The sequence below is a fragment of the Paramisgurnus dabryanus genome, chromosome 10 (assembly GCF_030506205.2).
Source record: "Paramisgurnus dabryanus chromosome 10, PD_genome_1.1, whole genome shotgun sequence".
Taxonomy (NCBI): domain Eukaryota; kingdom Metazoa; phylum Chordata; class Actinopteri; order Cypriniformes; family Cobitidae; genus Paramisgurnus; species Paramisgurnus dabryanus.
The window spans coordinates 5558072-5580154 of record NC_133346.1 but is presented as its reverse complement, the minus strand read 5'-3'; the positions used below and the strand labels follow the sequence as shown (position 1 = coordinate 5580154).

Below are 22083 nucleotides of genomic sequence, written 5' to 3'. Positions count from 1 at the left end.
AACAAATATGAATGTACAGGAAAGTTCAAGAGGGAAGGGCAAGGCAGGGAAGGAGTCCTTGATCAGGGGATAAAATAAATGCTAATTTACAAGAAAATATGTCAGATGCACTTAAAGGGTTTTGCATCTGGGCTCCATATTTACAAACATCAAAAAATATAATTGTAAAAAACATGGCAAAATTACATCCACTGAAAACAATGTTGCATCAGAGTGGGCGGTTAATGGGTTGAGTCAATCTGATCTAGACATAATATAAATGAAAGAACAAGTAAGGAGATCAGATCAAACTGTTAACAGGATGAGACTTTACTCATGGCCTATGAGACAGAAGATCATAAGACTCAATACTGCTTTCCTGCCATTAACTCATCATGCATCAAGACAAAACGCTCCACACATGAATACAATATCATGTATGTGTTTTTTTCAGTGCTGTCAGTATGGACTGTGTTTCTGAATCTGCTGGTGATCATCTCCATCTCTCACTTCAAGAAGCTTCACACTCCAACCAACATGCTCATTCTCTCTCTGGCTTTGGCAGACCTGCTCATAGGACTTATTGGCATGCCATTGGAGGGGATTAAGTTGATTGAAACATGTTGGTACTTTGGAGACACTATCTGTAGAGTGTTTTCAGTAATCATGGGGCTGCTTTTCTCTACATCTCTGAGTAATTTGGTATTAATAGCTGTTGACCGTTATGTGGCTGTGTGTCAACCTTTACTGTATCCACAAAAAATAACAATGACAAGAACAATAACTATTATCTGTGTTTCCTGGTTCTGCTCTTCAGCTTATAACATTTTAGCTGGTATAAGTGTCTCACATAGAAAATACACATGTTATGGAGAATGTGTAATTATCATTACTTTTGCCTGGACAATCATTGACCTGTTCGTATCTTTCCTGTTTCCTTGTACCATCATCATAACTTTATATTTGAGAATCTTCTATGTCGCACATCATCAAGTGAAAGTTATAAACTCTCTGATGAGGAGTGGAAAACATCTAACAGAAGGTTCAGTGAGGAGGAAATCTGAGAGCAAAGCCGCTCTGACATTAGGAATCATTGTGATGGTTTATCTGTTTTGCTGGATTCCCTTTTATATCTTAACTCTAACACTTAACACAAGAATGACATATATTATAGCCTATTTTATATTATGGATGGTGTATATTAATTCAGCTCTGAATCCTCTCATCTATGCTATATTTTACCCCTGGTTTAGAACATCAGTTAAATCTATCCTAAATCTATCCAAACTATTTAAGCCATCTTAACTTCTACTGGTATTGTTCATTATAATAATAACTTTTTTTAAAAAGCAGGGTGCCAAGTACAGTGGCATGCACAGACCTTGTCAGGGGCAGGGGCGGATTGACTAAAAAGGGCATACAAAAGAAATATTACATCAAATAACAATCAATTTATTTTTTTACAGAATGTAAATGCAATGATTTATTTAAAAAAAAATCACCTGTATGTAAAGCAGTACCCGTCTGTCTGTTGTGTTTTTAAAAAAATGAAATAAATATTACTCTTCTCTTAAAAAATTTGAAGTAAACATATAAAATCAATCAATATTTTTCCAAACATGCACACCGTTGAACCAAAAGCTGAGAGGTATGTTGTTTTGTGATGTGCTTTCATGACGACCATGCATGAGATTTTTCTCAATGACTGCTACTGATGGTCATATTTAATTTAACATTACTGTCACTATAAGTTTTTCTGAAAACAAAAAAAGGTCAAACACTTCTCTACCTCTCTAATGATGTTTGTTTTGTTAAGTACAATAGTTTACATTAAATTAGTAAACAACAAGAATCAGGCTCTTTGAGGTCTTTAAGGTTGAGGTTTTTAACTAAATTATACACATAACTACTTACATTATGTTAACAGGAACCTAATACTGAACTGCACTCATACAGCATTTATTAGTTAATATTAATTTCAAACCTTCATGTAAAGCATTGACATGAATCCAAACTTATAAATTATTACAATTTAGAGTTGGACATGGTCTTAGAGTTCAATTTACTAGGTGAATTTCTAATATACCAAAATATGGTATATAATTACTTGATGGTAAAGACTTTACCCTAAGGAAAGTTACTCAAATCAAAATCCTGCTTCATTACCCTCATGAAAGAACGCCTTGTAAAGAGTGATTTTGTAAGGATAAAATCATATTTTCTTTCATCTCGAGATATTTTGCTTGCTTCGACTGATCAGTACTGTAACTATCAGTTAAATGACAATCAAAAAGTCTCTACATGTCGTGACTGCTCAGCCAGAGTCTCCACATGTCCTGACTGCTCAGCCAGAGTCTCTACATGTCGTGACTGCTCAGCCAGAGTCTCCACATGTCCTGACTGCTCAGCCAGAGTCTCTACATGTCCCGACTGCTCAGCCAGAGTCTCCACATGTCCCGACTGCTCAGCCAGAGTCTCCACATGTCCTGACTTCTCAGCCAGAGTCTCCACATGTCGTGACTACTCAGCCAGAGTCTCCATATGTCATAACTGCTCAGCCAGAGTCTCTATATGTCGTGACTGCTCAGCCAGAGTCTCCATACATTGTGATTGATCAGCCAGAGTCAGAAATCTGTCTCCTGTCTGCAGTGCTACTTGTGATGGCTACAGCTTTGTGATGTGTTTGGGCCACACACTGCACTACAGTTCTTACCGAGTTCACTGCAGCCCATGAACCTGAGTCTCCTGAGCCACCCGCCACATCTGAACCTGTTCTCAAGATGGCTGTCACCACGCCTGAACCAGTTTTCAAGATATGTGATCACGTGAATGTGCTTATCTGCATTGAAGGCCGATACACAGGACGATCTTTGAAGGAGAGTGCGCACAGTTTGCCGACTTCTTGGGAGAGATCACCATAACAGAATTGTGAGTACAATTGCCACATGTATTACGCTGAAAACTTGAAGCTACGGACAGTGATTGCCGTGTGAAGAGTGTGTTGTTACGTAGTGGCCCTACCGTGGACACCGAAGCCGGTGGGTGAGCCAGTGGATTGGAGGATACCCAGAGCGTGGTGCGGGGACCCGTGTAATCCGTCCAGAGCGCCTGCGGCCGCAAGTGTAAACATCAGTTCCCCAGTGAAGTGTAATGACCCAGTGTGGAGGTGTGAGCCTTAATTTTCACTATTAGAAGTGTGAAGTGCCGTGTGTGAGAGTGCATTATTGACGTGTTTGCACCTGAAGCATTTGCAGTGCTGTGCCGTGTCCCTGTTGCTCATACCGCTCCTAGGGAATGCCAGGTTTGCTGTGAGACATACTGTGGAGCCACTGGGTTGTGACTATCATCGTGGACGTACTTGTTATTCTCCCCTGCCTGCGTGTCTTGAGCCTGTATGCTGTGGGAAGGATCATAGTGGAAAATACAGGAAGTAGAAGCATTGTGTAGATAACTACTGTCTGTGGTGTGCAATTGTGTGCGGAGAGAGGAAGTCCAGCCGCCTGTCTCACCAGTGTAGGCCTTGGGTGTTGACCCCGAGGGAGAGCAAGAGCGCCAGGTCCGTTACAGAAGTCACTTTCCCATCCTACCTGTTTCTCGACGTGGACCAAGGCCAGGTGATGTACATTCTTCCATGCACCTATGCTGTAATACTGCTGTGTTGTGTCTAAAGTGAGAGAGGAAAGAGTAAAGCTAAGAGTCATACTTACCTGAAGAACCTGTGGAATTAGAACTTAAAGTAAAAGTATACGTACCTGTATGGTCCCGCTGACACCGATCAACACGCCATTGAGCGACTGAGTCTGAGCTAAGAGCTATATTTCCCTGAACCGTCTTGTCATTGCAGAGCTGCACGCCATCGAGTCACAGAGCCACCTTAGAGTCCATGCCAAGAGCCACACGCATCCAGAGGGTCCTGAAATTACAAGAGATGTATGTCAGTGAGGAATCGAGCTAAGAGCTATCTGTGTGTGAAACTGTCTTGTCGTTACAGCACTGTATGCCACTGGACCGCAGAGCCACTATAGAGCCCGAGCTAAGAGCTACCTAAACCCGGCCTGTCGTGTACTCACCGAAGGGTAGGCCATTGACTTGAAGAGCCACGCCAGAGTTCGAGCGGTGAGTTACCAGCACTTAAGTCGGCCATTCAGCCGTTGAGTCATCCCAGGGTGAGTAGGAGGAAAACTTACCTGAGGAATTGTATCCGTCCCATCAACTGCCAAAGCCATCCTAGAGTGAACTAAAGTTTACCTAACATGAGTATTCCGTAGGTCCAGTCTTGCACGCTGAGCAAAGTCTCCGTCCACCTGGCACATCCTCTGGCTCAGGCGAGTGACGCCCTCGAGGTAACCTACAGGGTACAAGTAGAGTGGTGGTCACTATAACAGCCTGCTCTCCAAACCCTTCAGGCCAACGAGAGGCCTTGTCACACAGTGAGTCTCTCTCTAACCTGTTTCTTATGTGCCTGTGACCTTAGTTGATTCCTGGTTCAGGAGGGGACTTCAGCTGGCTGAGGACGGAGAGAAGTGACCTCGGTGCCCTGTGGAAAAAGGAGCCGAAGAAAAAGGAGAGTCAGTTCACGGACACGGAGAAAGCCTTTAAACTTACCTGATCCCTTGACGGGAAGTCATTGGAGCAAGTCGTGAGACGACGGACGAAAGACCGAGCAGGTAGTTTTCACAAAACCCCGTAAAATCCTTTAAACCACGTTTTGATCTGCCTCCAGGAGCAAAGGAGCGCGCCACGGGTAGAAGGACCAAGGAGAGGAACTCCGGCCCCTCCCTTCCCTTGCTCAGTAGTGCTTGGCCCGGCACTTGGCCCCTATCCCCGAAGAATCTGTGGAGGACAGAAGGAGAGACCCTTTTTAATATATTCCCCTTGCGCTTTTCCCCCTGCTCAGAAGCATTTTAAATAATTTAAATAAAATTTGTTTTAACTTTACTTACCTGTGTTCGTCTTATTGGTCATTGGGGTGCTTTTGGGGACCTCCTCGAGATGGAAAGTGCCGGAGGGGCATTTAGTAGCCCGCTCCGGCTGGTAACATTGGGGCAATGGTTTGGTTCCCTTTTACTTTGTCACTTCGACGACCGATTTATTGGAAACTCTTTTAGGGGGACCAACCGATATTAAATTAAGTGGAGACATCACATCCTGTTCACCATGGTTGGCTGTACCACTGCTGAGATGGAGTCTAATAGGCTCGGCATCGCAGCAAAAAAGCTAATGATGCCGTTCACCTCCTGCCTATTTATACCCATTTATATTTTTTTACCTATTTATGTTATGGCAGGGCGGCATGACAACATTTATTGGCTTTTTGATACACTCGAAGTGGATTGGTCACTCTAACCGAGTTCCCAATACGTCAGACATTAATGTGATGTCTTCGTTCCCTTCCTTCAGAAAACGAGGGTTACTGTCAGGAATCATGAGGCATAGAACCCAATTGCAGACATTTCAGACACAAAACTTTATTGACAATAACATAAAAGCCAACGAGGGGGCAAAATAACAAACAAACTCAGGAAACATGACAACACGACAGGCTTAGAAGCCAAACAAACCAGCACAGGACAGCAAACACAAGGTCACTAAATAGGGGAGCAAATAATGAGGAATGAATGAAACAGTAATATGATAATTTACAAAGAGACGTGGGGACGAGTTCAAGAGACGAGATGAGGAAGCACACAGCACAAACAAAGGCCATGTGCTACCACATAAAACACATGGGGCTGTCATGATCCTGCCACAAAGAGCAAAAACTATGATAAGAAGGCATCCCACACACAACCTACAAGACAAGATAAAATGAAAGATCAAGGACACAATGCATTTAACAAATCAGGGGCAAGGATAATTACAACACAATGAATCAGGGGCAACAATAAAGACAACAAACATGAATGTACAGGAAAGTTCAAGAAGGAGGGGCAAGCAGGGAAGGAGTCCTTGATCAGGGGATAAAATAAATGCTAATTTACAAGAAAATATGTCAGATGCACTTAAAGGGTTTTGCATCTGGACTCCATATTTACAAACATCTAAAAATATAATTGTAAAAAACATGGCAAAATTACATCCACTGAAAACAATGTTGCATCAGAGTGGGCGGTGAATGGGTTGAGTCAGTCTGATCTAGACATAATATAAATGAAAGAACAAGTAAGGAGATCAGATCAAACTCTTAACAGGAGGGGACTTTACTCATGGCCTATAGGACAGAAGATCATAAGACTCAATACTGCTTTCCTGCCATTAACTCATCATGCATCAAGACAAAACGCTCCACACATGAATACAATATCATGTATGTGTTTTTTTCAGTGCTGTCAGTATGGACTGTGTTTCTGAATCTGCTGGTGATCATCTCCATCTCTCACTTCAAGAAGCTTCACACTCCAACCAACATGCTCATTCTTTCTCTGGCTGTGGCTGACCTGCTCATAGGACTTATTGGCATGCCCTTGGAGGCGATTAAGTTGATTGAAACATGTTGGTACTTTGGAGACGCTATCTGTAGACTGTTTTTAATAATCATGGGATTGCTCGTCTCTACATCACTGAGTAATTTGGTATTAATAGCTGTTGACCGTTATGTGGCTGTGTGTCAACCTTTACTGTATCCACAGAAAATAACAATGACTAGAACAATATTTACTATCTGTGTTTCCTGGTTCTGCTCTTCAGTTTGTAACATTTTAGCTGGCATAAGTGTCTCACATAGAAAATACACATGTTATGGAGAATGTACAGTTATTATTACTTTTGCCTGGACAATCATTGACCTGTTCGTATCTTTCCTGTTTCCTTGTACCATCATCATAACTTTATATTTGAGAATCTTCTATGTCGCACATCAGCAAGTGAAAATTATAAACTCTGTGATGAGGAGTGGAAAACATCTAACAGAAGGTTCAGTGAGGAGGAAATCTGAGAGCAAAGCCGCTCTGACATTAGGAATCATTGTGATGGTTTATCTGTTTTGCTGGATTCCCTATTATATCTTAACTCTAACACTTAACACAAGAATGACATATATTATAGCCTATTTTATATTATGGATGTTGTATATTAATTCAGGTCTGAATCCTCTCATCTATGCTATATTTTACCCCTGGTTTAGAACATCAGTTAAATATATCCTAAATCTATCCAAACTATTTAAGCCATCTTAACTTCTACTGGTATTGTTCATTATAATAATAACTACAGTTCTGGATTTAAACTGTTTTTTAATAACTGGTCAATGGGGTTCAACACAAGATATTACATCAAAAACTGAGAATATGTTTTAAAAAAAGCAGGGTGCCAAGTACAGTGGCATGCACAGACCTTCTCAGGGGCAGGGGCGGATGGACTAAAAAGGGCATACAAAAGAAATATTACATTAAATAACAATCAAATGTATTTTTTTACAGAATGTAAATGCAATTATTTATAAAAAAAAAAATCACCTGTATGTAAAGCTGTACCCGTCTGTCTGTTGTGTTTTTAAAAAAATGAAATAAATATTACTCTTCTCTTAAAAAATTTGAAGTAAACATATAAAATCAATCAATATTTTTCCAAACATGCACACCGTTGAACCAAAAGCTGAGAGGTATGTTGTTTTGTGATGTGCTTTCATGACGACCATGCATGAGATTTTTCTCAATAGCCTCTTTCACACAGTAATACTGGTAAATTACCATGAATTTACCAGAATGAATTTACCAGTAAATACAAAAATGTGCTGTTCACACACGCAGTGACATTCCGTCTTTTTACCAGTAAGACATCATTCACACATCAGTATCAAAATACCGGTAAATTCGTTGAGAAAGCGGAAGTACCTGTGGCGCGCGGCGAGCTCAGTGTTGTATTTGTAAACAATCCACGTCGTTCATATCCACGGTCCGTATTTTGTTGTTTTCACGTCTGTGGTAAACTCTGACAGTCGCGAAGTTGCTCATGACCAAACAACATTTCATGAGGCGACGTCAAACCGATGGCGTTTTAAACAACAGTACTTTTTGCACAATAGGCTTCACATAGGGCGTGCTAAGGACGTCGGCAATTCGACAAGTAGGTGGTAAGATGTTTTAAACAACTTTGGTGAAGAAATGTGGACGTAAACTTCAGGTGTGCTCGACTTTCAAGCACCGCATGTGTGGAAACGTCCGTAAACAATCTGGGCGTAAACGCGTCATCTGTTTTAAATCATTATGATTGGCCCGAAGCTGTCAGCGCGGTCTGACGTCGTCCGTTCTAAATGCCGGTAATCCTATATTTTTCGTTCACACATAGCGCTTACCGGTAAATTACTGGTAATCTTACAACCTGTCTTACTGGTAAATTGGGAGCACTGATTTACCGGAAAGGTTCTGTTCACACATGATCTGTTAACTGCAATTTACCAGTAAATTACCAGTAAAGACTGTATGTGTGAAAGGGACTAATGACTGCTACTGATGGTCATATTTAATTTAACATTACTGTCACTATAAGTTTTTCTGAATACAAAAAAAGGTCAAACACTTCTCTATTTACCTCTCTAATGATGTCTGTTTTGTTAAGTACAATAGTTTACATTAAATTAGTAAACAACAAGAATCAGGCTCTTTGAGGTCTTTAAGGTTGAGGTTTTTAACTAAATTATACACATAACTACAGTACTTACATTATGTTAACAGGAACCTAATACTGAACTGCACTCATACAGCATTTATTAGTTAATATTAATTTCTTCATGTAAAGCATTGCCATGAAACCAAACTTATAAAATATTACAATCTAGATTTGGACATGGTCTTGTATTTCAAATCACTAGATGAATTTCTCCAAATGTATATCTGAACTAGAATCCCCCCCATGGATGCACAACAGCGTCTCTACTTCCTCCGCAAACTGAGGAGAGCCAGAGCCCCGGCCCCCATCATGTACACTTTCTACAGAGGCACCATCGAGAGCATCATGACGAGCTGCATCACTGTGTGGTATGGCACCTGCAACGCGTCCTGCCGAAAGACTCTGCAACGCATAGTGAGAGCAGCTGAGAAGATCATTGGTGTATCTCTCCCCTCCCTACATGACATTTATGAAACACGTCTCATCCGCAAAGCCCTCTGCATCACAGGTGATCCCACTCACCCATCACACAGCTTCTTCAGTCTGCTACCATCAGGGAGGAGACTGCGGAGTCTCCAGGCCAGGACCAGCAGACTGAAGGACAGCTTCATACACCAGGCTGTAAGGAAGCTGAACTCCCTCCCGTACTTGCCACCCCCTCCCCTCTTCTGCCCCAGGCACCACTGAACTACGAACTATGAACCCCTCCCCTACACAAATTATATGATGGCATGCACTAGTTCACTTTGTGCAGCATTGGTCTGCTCACTACCTTATTTCAGCATGGAACAGATGTCATTCCACTACCTCATCAGTCAGTTAAATAAAATAACTGCTCTGAGCCCTTGTCACTTTCAATCAGACTTAAGATATTTTTTAACGGATCTGTTTTGCACTAAATTTATTTTACCTGCACAGTTGTTCACTTCACTGATTTGCACTATATTTGTCATTTGCCTTGCACTGCTTTATTTAACTATATTTTTTATTTTATTATATGCCTTTGTTTTCTTCTTTTTTCATATTCCCTTATTGTATAGTTGTTTCTACAATTTATATTTGTGACCCGTCACGGAAACCAGGGACACAAGTCGGCAGCACAAGTTTCGAGAAAATGAGAATCAAAGTTTTTTTTTCAAAATTTGTGATTTTCATTTTATTGCAGAATCTGTTAGTTGAGATCACAAAGAAGCCTCTCCATGTTTGAGATAGCAGTTTATGTATATTTAAAAGTGTACATTTTGCGGTTGAAATAAGCTTGTTTTTCCAGAGATTCTAGCCTGCAGCGGGGGGCGTCATTGTCTGTGTGTATATTTACATACTGTATAAGCTTGTGTTTTCGCCTCCGCCCCCAAAGGGAACAGCGTGACTACTGAATAAGGACAGTTCGCCCAAAACTGAAAATAATGTCATTAATGACTCACCCTTATGTCGTTCTAAACTCGGAAGACCTCCGTTCATCTTCGGAACACAGTTTAAGATGTTTTAACTTTAGATTTAGTCCGAGAGCTTTCTGTTTCCTCCATTGAAAATCTATGTACGGTTTCCATGTCCAGAAAGGTAATAAAAACATCATCAAAGTAGTCCATGTGACATCAGTGGGTCAGTAAGATTGTGGTGAAGCATCGAAAATACAGTTTGGTCCAAAAATAGCAAGAATTACGACTTTATTCAGCATTGTCTTCTCTTCCGGCTCGAGCGTGAAGTCACGTGACTTGTAGTGACGCGGCTGCCCTGTTCCTCAGACATGTTTGCTTAGTTTAATTTATTTTTTTCAAACTTATAGCGTGCGTCTCCCCAGACTGTAAATGAAGCTCGGGCGCACAAAACAAAAGAAAGATAAAAGAAGCTGGGGCGGAACAAATAACAGTCAGCCGCATCGTACGTCAGCCGCGTCACTGACTTTATGGGGCGCCGCAGTCGGATGACGTCAAAGTACCGCGAGAGCTCTTCAAGAAATCTTACGGAGTAGTTTAATTTCAACTCGCTCTCGCGGTACTTTGACGTCTTGCAGCGCAGCATGAAGTCAAACTCATAAGTTACACAGAGACCCTATTTTAAATACAAAATTTGAAGGCAGGTTCATGTGTTTAACGGAACGCAAATACCGGACTGTAATCTGATATACCCTTACATGTTACGAGGTAAATAGTCCTCAGATTGTATATTATATTGTATTACCAGAAGTTCATGCGAAATCTGATGTAAACAATAGACTATATATCTATATTTCACGGATTATACGCATTTGTGGACAAAAATCATTGGATGATTCACACATCTGAAACAGACTGGATTCGACTTGTGATCCCCACAAAGGTCCCCACTTCATTACCCTCATGAAAGAACGCCTTGTAAAGAGGGATTTTGTAAGGATAAATCATATTTTCTTTCATCTCGAGATATTTTGCTTGCTTCGACTGATCAGTACTGTAACTATCAGTTAAATGACAATCAAAGAGTCTCCACATGTCGTGACTGCTCAGCCAGAGTCTCCACATGTCGTGACTGCTCAGCCAGGGTCTCTACATGTCCTGACTGCTCAGCCAGAGTCTCTACATGTACTGATGGCTCAGCCAGGGTCTCTACATGTCCTGACTGCTCAGCCAGAGTCTCAACATGTCCTGATGGCTCAGCCAGGGTCTCTACATGTCCTGACTGCTCAGCCAGAGTCTCTACATGTCGTGACTGCTCAGCCAGAGTCTCTACCTGTCGTGACTGCTCAGCCAGAGTCTCCACATGTCGTGACTGCTCAGCCAGAGTCTCCACATGTCCTGACTGCTCAGCCAGAGTCTCCACATGTCCTGACTGCTCAGCCAGAGTCTCCACATGTCCTGACTGCTCAGCCAGAGTCTCTACATGTCGTGACTGCTCAGCCAGAGTCTCCATACATTGTGATTGATCAGCCAGAGTCAGAAATCTGTCTCCGGTCTGCAGTGCTACTGGTGATGGCTACAGCTTTGTGATGTGTTTGGGCCACACACTGCACTACAGTTCTTACCAAGTTCACTGCAGCCCATGAACCTGAGTCTCCTGAGCCACCCGCCACATCTGAACCTGTTCTCAAGATGGCTGTTACCACGCCTGAACCAGTTTTCAAGATGGCCGCTACCATGCCTGAAGCCACAGCCACGATGGCCACCACAATGCCTAAAGACAGAGCCAAGATGACCGCCGGCATGCCTGAAACCACAGCCGAGATGGCCCCCCGTGCTCACCGACCCTCTCTGGGAGGTGCCCACCGCTGCTCTATGATTGAAACCTGCCACTGCCTCATGGTCCTGGCCCACCCAGCTCACCCCTTCTTGTTATGTATTATGTTTTTGGTTCAGGAACACTGGGAGTTGTTCCTAGAGAGAGGGTACTGTAATGAATAGGACTGTACCAACCCATTTAATTTGAACACATCCTAAATCTATCCAAATATTTAAACCAGCATAACTTCTATTGGTCTTGTTAATAATTACGGTTCTGGGTGTAATGGGTTTCAACACAAGATATTACATCAAAAACTAAGAACATGTTAACACAATAATTGCAGCATATTATAGGTGTTAACATGACCCTCCCTGAAGGCCCTGCATACATTTTGAATAGCAAAATATTGTTATTTATGAATCAGCTCATGTAACCTTTGTTTCTGAAAAGCATATTTGTTTCTTGAAAAGCATATTTTATATCGTACTGTATATCATTGCTTGATGGAAAAGACTTCACCTGCTAACAGAAGAGTTCTAAGTTTGCACTCAAGGAAGTTACTGAGATCAAAATCCGGCTTCATTACCCCCAAGAAACAAAGAAAATCAATTAAAACAGATTGAATACATTCACAAGGCAATGAGAATCACACATGAAAAATATGTTCAAGCCTAAAGCAGGGGTAAATGAAAGCAATGACATACTGTCAGTAAAAGAATAATAATTTGTTTAATTTATAAAGCACTTTTCTGCAGCACTCAAAGTCCCCCTGGATGCTGCGACGGCAGCCATATTGCGCCAGAACGCCCACCACACACCAGCTTATTAGTGGAGAGGAGAGAGAGTGATATCGCCAATGAATATATATGGGGATGATTAGTAGGCCAATGGGCAAGTTTGGCCAGGATGCCAGGGCACACCTATACTCCTTTTCGAATTACATCCTGGGATTTTTAACAAACACAGAGAGTCGGAACCTCCGTTTACCATCTCATCCGAAGGACGGTGCTTTTTGACAGTATTGTGTCCCCGTCACTATACTGGGGTATTAGGACCCCCTGCTGGTCTCACTAACACCTTAAAAATAAAGTCAGATTTTTTATCCCTGCTGTATAAAACTATACAAAAGGATTTAGACACTTAAAGCCCCCCATCCTAGAAAATGCACTTTTAAATGTGTTTTTAGCAGAAAATGAGTCACCAGTGTGTGTGCGGAAACATACTGTAATTATACAAATCCATCTATTCTTCTTTGTGTAATCACAACAGTCACACAAAACAGGTGTCAATGTGATTGGGAACTCAATAAGAGGGACCAATCCACTTCGAGTGTATATTAAAGAAACAATGCATGTTGGCATGCAGTATTGCATCTGCTGACGCCGCCCTGCTGTGTGGGTAAAAATAGGTAGCAGGTGAACTGCATCATTAGGTTTTTTGCTAAGGAGCCGAGCCTATGAGACCTGACCAACTTAGCAGTGGTACAGCAAGCCGTGGCTATGGGTCGTGATGTCTCCATTTCCTTCCTTCAGAGAATGAGTGGTACATACGTAACCAAGACTTTCTCTTTTAGTTGATTACTTTGATGTCACATTGTAACTCTGCTGAGGGAAAACACAGGCTTAGTTTTTACTCTGTGGACATTATACATGTTGGATCCCTTAGGGGTCGTTCATATGGACATCAACCTTAGCATAGGTTTTCAAGAATTCAGCTGTTGAAATGCCGGCATTGTACCAAATTCTACAATACAGGATTTTTGGCACTAATGTAGCCATCATTTTGGCACTAATGTAGCCATAATAGTGCTGCAAGCCGACACACAAGCCAGGGCTCTCCATGCTTCTACCGGTTTGAGGTGAGAACACGGGAGGCAACTGGCTCGACATAAACACTATAGAACATAGTAAACGTGTAAGGTGTCGCATTGCTTGCAGCTCTGCAAATGTCTGTTAGCAAGGCACCGCAAGCCAGTGCCCAAGAGGATGCTATTCTCTTGGTGGAGTGCCCCCGTAACCTGAGCAGGCACGGCATGCCTGCTTCTGATAAGCCAGAAAAATGGTGTCCACTATCCAGTGTGACATCCTCTGCTTGGAAAAAGCATTTCCCTTCTACTGTCCTCCGTAACAGACAAACAGCTGTTTTGAGGTCTTAAAGCTTTGTGTGTGGTCCACATACAGCCGCAAAACGCAAACGGGACAAAACAAAGCTAAAGCTGGGTCTGCCTTCTCTGGGGCCAGCGCTTGCAGACTCACCAATAGATCTTTGTATAGAGTGGTGGAAACCTTGGTCTCAGTGTTACACTGGAGTCAGCGGGCCCAAACTGTAAGCACAAATTGTTGACTTAAAATTACCTAAAATTACCGGAGTGTAATCTCATATACCCTTACATGTTACGATGTAAACTGTCCTCAGACTGTGCATTATATTCTATTACCAGACGTTCATGCGAAATCTGATGTAAACAATAGACTATATATCTATATTTCACGGATTATACGCATTTGTGGACAAAAATGGTCATTGGATGATTCACACATCTGAAACTGGATTCGACTTGTGATCAACACAAAGGTAAAAAGTCATGTTTATTTTTGCATGTTGTCATTCGGACTTCTGTCACAAAATACTACATATGATGCTAGAACATCTGTATCTCAAAACGGCTTTCTCAAAAATGCAGTTATTTTAGAAAAAAGTGCATTGCAGGCGGATTTAAGGTGTGCCCTAAATTTTCTGCTGGCACTCCTAAAATTTTGCTGGCACTCCTAAAATATAAAATAATGTAAAAAAATGGGGGGGGCACTTGAAATTTGGTTAATCCGGGCCTGAATGTAACACAATTATGTTCTTACATTTTTGAAAAGGTATTTAAATTATTACAATACAGAAACATCACAAGATGATATAATTATGCAGAGTGGGCGGTGAATGGGTTGGACCGTCTGGTCTAGACATAATATAAATGAAAGAACAGTAAGGAGATCAGATCAAACTCCTATCAGGAGGAGACTTTACTCATGGCCTATGAAACAGAAGATCATGAGACTCAATACTGCTTTCCTGCCATTAACTCATCATGCATCAATACAAAACGCTCCACACATGAATACAATATCATGTATGTGTTTTTTTCATTGCTGTCAGTATGGACTGTGTTTATGAATCTGCTGGTGATTATCTCCATCTCTCATTTCAAGAAGCTTCACACTCCAACCAACATGCTCATTCTTTCTCTGGCTGTGTCTGACCTGCTCGTAGGACTTATTATCATGCCCTTGGAGGCGGTTAGGTTGATTGAAACATGTTGGTACTTTGGAGAGACTATCTGTAGACTGTTTTCAATAATCATAGGATTGCTCCTCTCTACATCTCTGAGTAATTTAGTTTTAATAGCTGTTGACCGTTATGTGGCTGTGTGTCACCCTCTGCTGTACCCACAGAAAATAACAATGACTAGAACAATAATTATTATCTGTGTTTGCTGGTTCTGCTCTTCAGCTTATAACATTTCAATTGGTATAAGTGTCTTACATAAAAATTACACATGTTATGGAGAATGTATAGCTATGTTTACTTTTGCCTTGTCAATCGCTGACCTATTGCTGTCTTTCCTGCTTCCTTGTACCGTCATTATAACTTTATATTTGAGAATCTTCTATGTCGCACATCATCAAGTGAAAGTTATAAACTCTCTGCTGAGGAGTGGAAAACATCTAACAGAAGGTTCAGTGAGGAGGAAATCTGAGAGCAAAGCCGCTCTGACATTAGGAATCATTGTGACGGTTTATCTGTTTTGCTGGATTCCCTATTTTATTTTATCTCTAACACCAAATACAAGAATTACTTCTGCTATAGCCTATTTTATGTTATGGATTATGTATATTAATTCAGCTCTGAATCCTCTCATCTATGCTATATTTTACCCCTGGTTTAGAACGTCAGTTAAACACATCCTAAATCTATCTAAAATATTTAAACCAGCATAACTTCTGCTGGTCTTGTTCATTACAATAATAGTTACAGTCCTGGATTTACTGACATTGTTCTCTCAAGAACTGGTCAGTGGGGTTCAACACAAGATATTTTACCAAAACCTGAAAAATGTTTAAGAAAAGGTTAAATTTGTCAAAGCATAATAGAGTGGTTTGTAATAAAACTAATAAACCCATCAGGGTGCCCAGCTGGTTTGCAACTGGGGTGAAAAGTGGTGACAATTATAGGGGCCCCCACTGCCACAAAATCCTGAAATTATAATATACTGGCCCCCTTTCTTTTAGTAATATGTAGTATATATTAGTTAAATGGTTAAGATTTTTATGAAAACCACAAATAAAAGCAATTTTGTGAAAAAGTTTTCCAATTGATAAAACTATTGGAAAAACTGGAAAAGCTATGGCTGGTCACTAAAATGAAATTTACTATTATGTGACAATTTCTTATCTTTTGTTATCACTGTATTAGTCGCATGGTGATTTAAGCTTTTTTTTCTTAAGTTACAGGCTATGGCTCAATGGCACTGTTTTGATGTAATATTTATATAAATACTTAGTCTACATGCTAATTTCTTATACAGCATATAATATGGGTTGAGGGTGGTGGTGGGGCGGGCCCACATATATTTTTTTCAGGGTGCCTAGAATTCTCTAGCAATTCATAATGGTGCTGCAAGCCAACACGAGCCGAGGCTCTCTGTGCCTCTAACGGTTTGAGGTGAAAACACAGGAGGCAACCGGCTCGACATAAACACTATAGAACATAGTAAACGTGTAAGGCAGGGTTCCCCAAATCTTACCCTGGAGGGCCTGATCAAACGCACGTGAGCAAGCTAATCAAGGTCTTCATGATCACTAGAAAATCAAAGGTGGGTAAGTTTGATTAGGGTTGGACCTGAACTGTGTAGTGCTCCGGCCCTATCTGTAGACTGTACCCACAGAAAATAACAATGACTAGAACAATATTAAGTATCTGTGTTTGCTGGTTTTTCTCTTCAACTTATAACATTGCAATTATAAGTATCTCACAAAGAAATAACACATGTTATGGGGAATGTATAGCTATGCTTACTTTTGCCTTGTCAACGCTGACCTATTGCTGTCTTTCCTGTTTCCTTGTACCGTCATTATAACATTATATTTGAGAATCTTTTATGTCGCACATCAGCAAGTAAAAGTTATAAACTCTCTGCTGAGGAGTGGAAAACATCTAACAGAAGGTTCAGTGAGGAGGAAATCTGAGAGCAAAGCCGCTCTGACATTAGGAATCATTGTGACGGTTTATCTGTTTTGCTGGATTCCCTATTTTATTTGATCTCTAACACCAAATACAAAAATGACTTCTGCTACAGCCTATTTTATGCTATGGGTGTTGTATGTTAATTCAGGTCTGAATCCTCTCATCTATGCTATATTTTACCCCTGGTTTAGAACGTCAGTTAAACACATCCTAAATCTATCTAAAATATTTAAACCAGCATAACTTCTGCTGGTCTTGTTCATTAAAATAATAGTTACAGTTCTGGATTTACTGGCATTGTTCTCTCGAGAACTGTCAGTGGGGTTCAACACAAGATATAACACCATCAGGGTCCCACAGCTGGTTTATGAAAACTGCAGGCCAAACATATAAATTATAGGCTACATGTGTAAATGTGTATAATGTTTATGAATTCAATCATTTTGTTGTAACAATTAATTAAACTAATAAAAAACAAGTACTCAGGTTTTTAATCTTAAATACCTCAGAATCTGCAGTACAGAACAAACAAGCAAATAAAAACATGCACACAGTTGTACTTAGACCCAATGATACAATTCCATAAAAAATATTTATTTAGCTTGATTAGTTTGTCATGAAAGATGTCTCAATAATAGAAAACTGATTTTAATGTTGAATTTAATTTAAAATATGAATTATTTGATATGCATAAATTACTGTTGGGTAATTGAACATGTTTGACATGAGCACACAAGACACTGACCTGCATCATCAAGAGCAACTATTGCATCAGTCTGTCAATCGACTTGCATGTGATTTTGTTTCCCACTTCTAACAATGCTTTGGTGGATCATTGTTGGATGCAGCATAAAGGTGTTAACAAGACCCACCCTGAAGACCATGTACACATTTCGAATAGAAAAATATTGTTATTGATGAATCAACCCATGTTACCTTTGTTTCTAAGAGGTCAATGCTGTTGAAAAGCCCCTTTTATATCATATATTATTGCTTGATTATAAAGACTTCACCAGCTAACAGAAGAGTTCTAAGTATCATCAGGGAAGTTACTGAGATCAAAATATTGCTTCTTTACCCTCACAAAACTAAGAAAATAATTGAACACCAGACTGAATACACCTACAAGACAATGTTAAACATGAAAATTAAAAGTATAAAATGAATCATTATGTTCTAGAATGGGACAGAAAAATTTGCAGGCCTAAACCAGTGGCAAATGAAAGCAATGTCATACTGCTGTGATCATCACAGTGTTATTTCAGTAAAAACTTTTCTTAAAATCAGCTTTTTTATCCCTGCTATATGAAATGATCCAAAAGAATATTGTTAAGGCACTTAAGGATCATGCATTCATGTACAGAACATGGACTGGACCTTTATTTACACTGGCTTAAAGTAAATACGTAAATGCACAAAATAGTAAATTCACAATATCTGTATATATTAATCAATACTGTAGTGGCCAAAGCTGACCCTGCATACTAATTTCTATGATTTGCTCTTCTATAGCATGCCTTTGACCATTTTAAAAGAATTGGAGACATTTTAAAATATAGGCAGATAACTAACAATATTTAATATTTACAGTAGTATTATTTTAAAAAAAAAATAATGTTATGTTCCTAGAGAAGGGGACAATTCAAAAGGCTCTGTGAATTAACTGAACACTGTTTGTGATGTCAATGGACATTCATTTTTATTGATTAAACCATGCTTTGTATCCAATGTTGATAATACGCATGCAACTGCTGTTAAATGTGTATATGGGGATGTCAAGCAGTATCCTCAAGCTGAAATCACTCTGGGTATTAGTGGCCATTTTTTTTCTATTGAGTGTTGCAATAGTGGACAATTTACCTGCAGACATGATTCTTGGAAGAGACTTATCTGTTTTATACGATTTGTTATCACCTAAGGTCAATGAAAACTTTTCTGCCAATGACAATGTTGAAATGTCTTGTTCTGTAATAACCCAAGCCCAAGCTAAAGTTCGTCTACAACCGCTGCCAGACTAAGACCATAGTCTGTTGCAGGGTGGAACCAAACGCCCTAGGAAGCTGACAATGGCGGTTTGCAAAGTACCTGAGTACCCCAGTCACTGAGTCTTCTGTGAAAGGTCTCAATGTTAATGACTGGAGGATCCCAGGGAACATTTCTGAATTGCAACGGGGTGTTGGGACTTTGAAACATTTGTTTGGGGAAGCTGAATTTGTGGGAAATCCTAACCTGTGTGATGAGAGATAAATTGTGTCAGAAGGTATTCTGTATTTGCAGACAAAAGATGTGGCATATTTAATTGTCCCCACGTGTTGTCCCATGGTTTACATCTAGCAAACACTTGGCTGCCAGAAAACACATGTACACATAGCTTCACATTCCACTGGCCATCACTATACACTGATGTACATGCAAACCACAACACATGTGCCATATGCCAAAAGACCAATGCTGTATCCCAGCGTGGTCGAGCACCCCTGCAACCTCTTCCCATTATCTCTGCTCCATTCAGGTGCATTGCAATGGCTATTGTTGGGCCATTGGAGAAGACCAGCTTAGGTTTCCAGTACATCCTGATTGTTAGTGACTATGTGAAAAGATAGAAGCTTTCCTCTATGATCAATTACCACACCCAATATAATCCATGCTCTCTTTCAGTTGTTCTCAAGGGTTGGAGTACCAGATGAGATACTGACCAACCAAAGTACCAACTGTACATCGAGGCTAATGAGAAAGCTGAACTGGCAACTGGGCATCATAGCAACCTGCACGACCACCTATCATCCGCAAACTGGCGGCCTGGTGGAAAGATTCAATCAAACCCTAAAGAACATGTAGAAGAAGTTGGTGGCAGACACTTGCATGGACTTGGACAGGTGGTTGCGTTTGTCTTGTTTGCATACAAAGAGTTTCCCCAAGCATCTACCAGCTTTCCGCCATTCGAGCTGCTGTACGGCTGGCAAGTGCAAGGACCGTTAGACCTGCTGAGGAAGGAGTGGGAGGGAGTGCGTGCAGACCTGAGGAGAAGAGCATCGTCCAGTGTGTGCTAGAGGTGCAAGACCAGTTGAAGAGATGCAGAAAAAATTACAGGAAAACCTGCAAGACGCACAACATACACAGAAAGATGGCATGACCAGCACAAAAGGAGACAAAAAATTCATGCCTGGACAGAAGATATTGCTTTTATTACCTACCTCAGCAAACAAACTACTGGCAAAATGGCAAGGGCCATACAGCATGGTCCGGAAGATGGGACCTGTAATTAATGAGATTCCCCACCTAGACATGGGCAAGACCAAGCAGACCTATCACGTAAACCTCTTGAGATAATGGAATGAACCAACTGTTCCGACACTCAATCGACTCTGCTGGTGCAGAAGGTGGAAAGTGTGGAGGATGACATCACAGAGTCAAGAGTAGGGCAAAGAGTGTCTGTGGTGATTTTGAACCACCTAGAAAACCTCAAGCAAAGAAACCTGCAATACCTCCTGAACCAGTTACCAAGTTGCTCTGTCACAAGCCTCAACGAACAGAGCTGGCCCAGCACAATATACCTGACAAATACGACACCTTCAAGGCATCAACCGTACAGAGTACCGGAGGGGCTGGTTGGACCTCTGAAAGAGGAAATACAAATGATTAGGGAGATTGAAGTAATTGACTTTACACAGCATTCCGTATGCCACCTGGGCTATTTCAGTTCAATGTTTTGCCATTTGGTCTCCATGGGGTGCCAGTGACCTTCCAGCAGCTGATGGACTGGGTACTTCAGGGATGTGAAGAGTAGTCTGCCCCCTACCTTGATGATTTGTTCATACACAGTAACTGGGGGGAACATCTTCAACATATAAAAGAAACATTATCAAGAATCCAAGCAGCAGGATTAACCTTGAATGTTGATAAGTGTGTGTGGGCCAAAGAAAAAGCTCAATATCTAGGATACTAATAGGGAAATGGAGAGATACGGCCACAGGTGGACAAGGTAGAGGCAATTTGACAGAACCTGAGACCTACAACAAAGAAAGAGGTTAGGTCTTTCATAGGACTCGTAGGATGTTACCAAAGTTTTGTACCTGAGTTTGCTGCCGTTGCATTGCCATTAACCAACCGGCTGAGAAAGGAGGTCAAGTATTTGATACTGTGGTCCAAAGACAGTGATGCGGCCTTCAGTGCCCTCAAAGAAAATGTTTTTTTTTATTATGCATGGATGAAGCAAACTAGAATAAAAAATTACAATAAGACAAGAGCAAGAATGAATATGTCAGGACAAGAGCCTGGACTGAGACTTGAGCAGCATGCTCAGTGCTGTAAAGGATAAATCTACAGGACCGGGTGGTGCCGGAACACAAATACTGATAAAAATGTGTAGCTTGTAATGCACTGTAAGCTGATTTAGATAAAAGCATCTGCCAAATGTATAAATGTAAAGGATGTTTAATTTTCGAAAAAAATAAAAGTAACATTTATTATTCATGATACGTTATCACATTAGTTTTATTCTTTGCAGTGCAACGGTTGCTTTTCTGAAATAAAACCTAAAATAATAACATCAATGACATACATTAAGCTCAGTAGGATGTAGGCTTCGAAATGAGACGCAACCAAATGATTTTGTTGCATACTGCCATAGATTTATTAGTGGGTAAAATCTAATGTGATGTATCGATAAAAAAATACAGTCAAAACAATATTTGCCGTCTCTTACCAACCTATTGTTTTGCTTCAGAGTACATATTTTAACCTACTGGAGTATTAAGTATTCTGTTTGCTGGTGATGGGCTTCAAACACACAACACTATTTATTACCATCAAAAAGCTACAAGGGCCAGGATATTATTTAATATAACTCTATATTTGTTAGGCTCAAGAAAGCCAGACATACTTACACCTATAGGATGGCATTAAGTTGGGCAAATTGCTGAAAAAAACTCATGGCCACTTGTTCCACGTGATTGAACTGAATGAAAATCATTATGCAGCATCAGAGTGGGTGGTGAATGGGTTGGTCAGTCTGATCCTGACAATGTATAAATGAAAGAACAGTAAGGAGATCAGATCAAACTC

At 40.6% G+C, this 22083-nt stretch overlaps 3 protein-coding genes across 3 annotated transcripts; all 3 read left to right on the top strand.

Moving 5' to 3' along the window:
* Window positions 1-315: 315 nt before the first annotated feature.
* Window positions 316-1284, top strand: LOC135738984 (trace amine-associated receptor 13c-like). The gene has a single exon (XM_065257221.1). The coding sequence runs from the start codon at window positions 316-318 to the stop codon at window positions 1282-1284; it is 969 nt and encodes a 322-aa protein (XP_065113293.1).
* A 4901-nt stretch (window positions 1285-6185) lies between these two features.
* Window positions 6186-7154, top strand: LOC135738992 (trace amine-associated receptor 13c-like). Its single transcript, XM_065257234.2, has one exon. The coding sequence runs from the start codon at window positions 6186-6188 to the stop codon at window positions 7152-7154; it is 969 nt and encodes a 322-aa protein (XP_065113306.1).
* A 7650-nt stretch (window positions 7155-14804) lies between these two features.
* On the top strand, window positions 14805-15773 carry LOC135739000 (trace amine-associated receptor 13c-like). Its single transcript, XM_065257247.1, has one exon. It carries the CDS (start codon window positions 14805-14807, stop codon window positions 15771-15773), a length of 969 nt encoding a protein of 322 aa, XP_065113319.1.
* Window positions 15774-22083: the final 6310 nt, after the last annotated feature.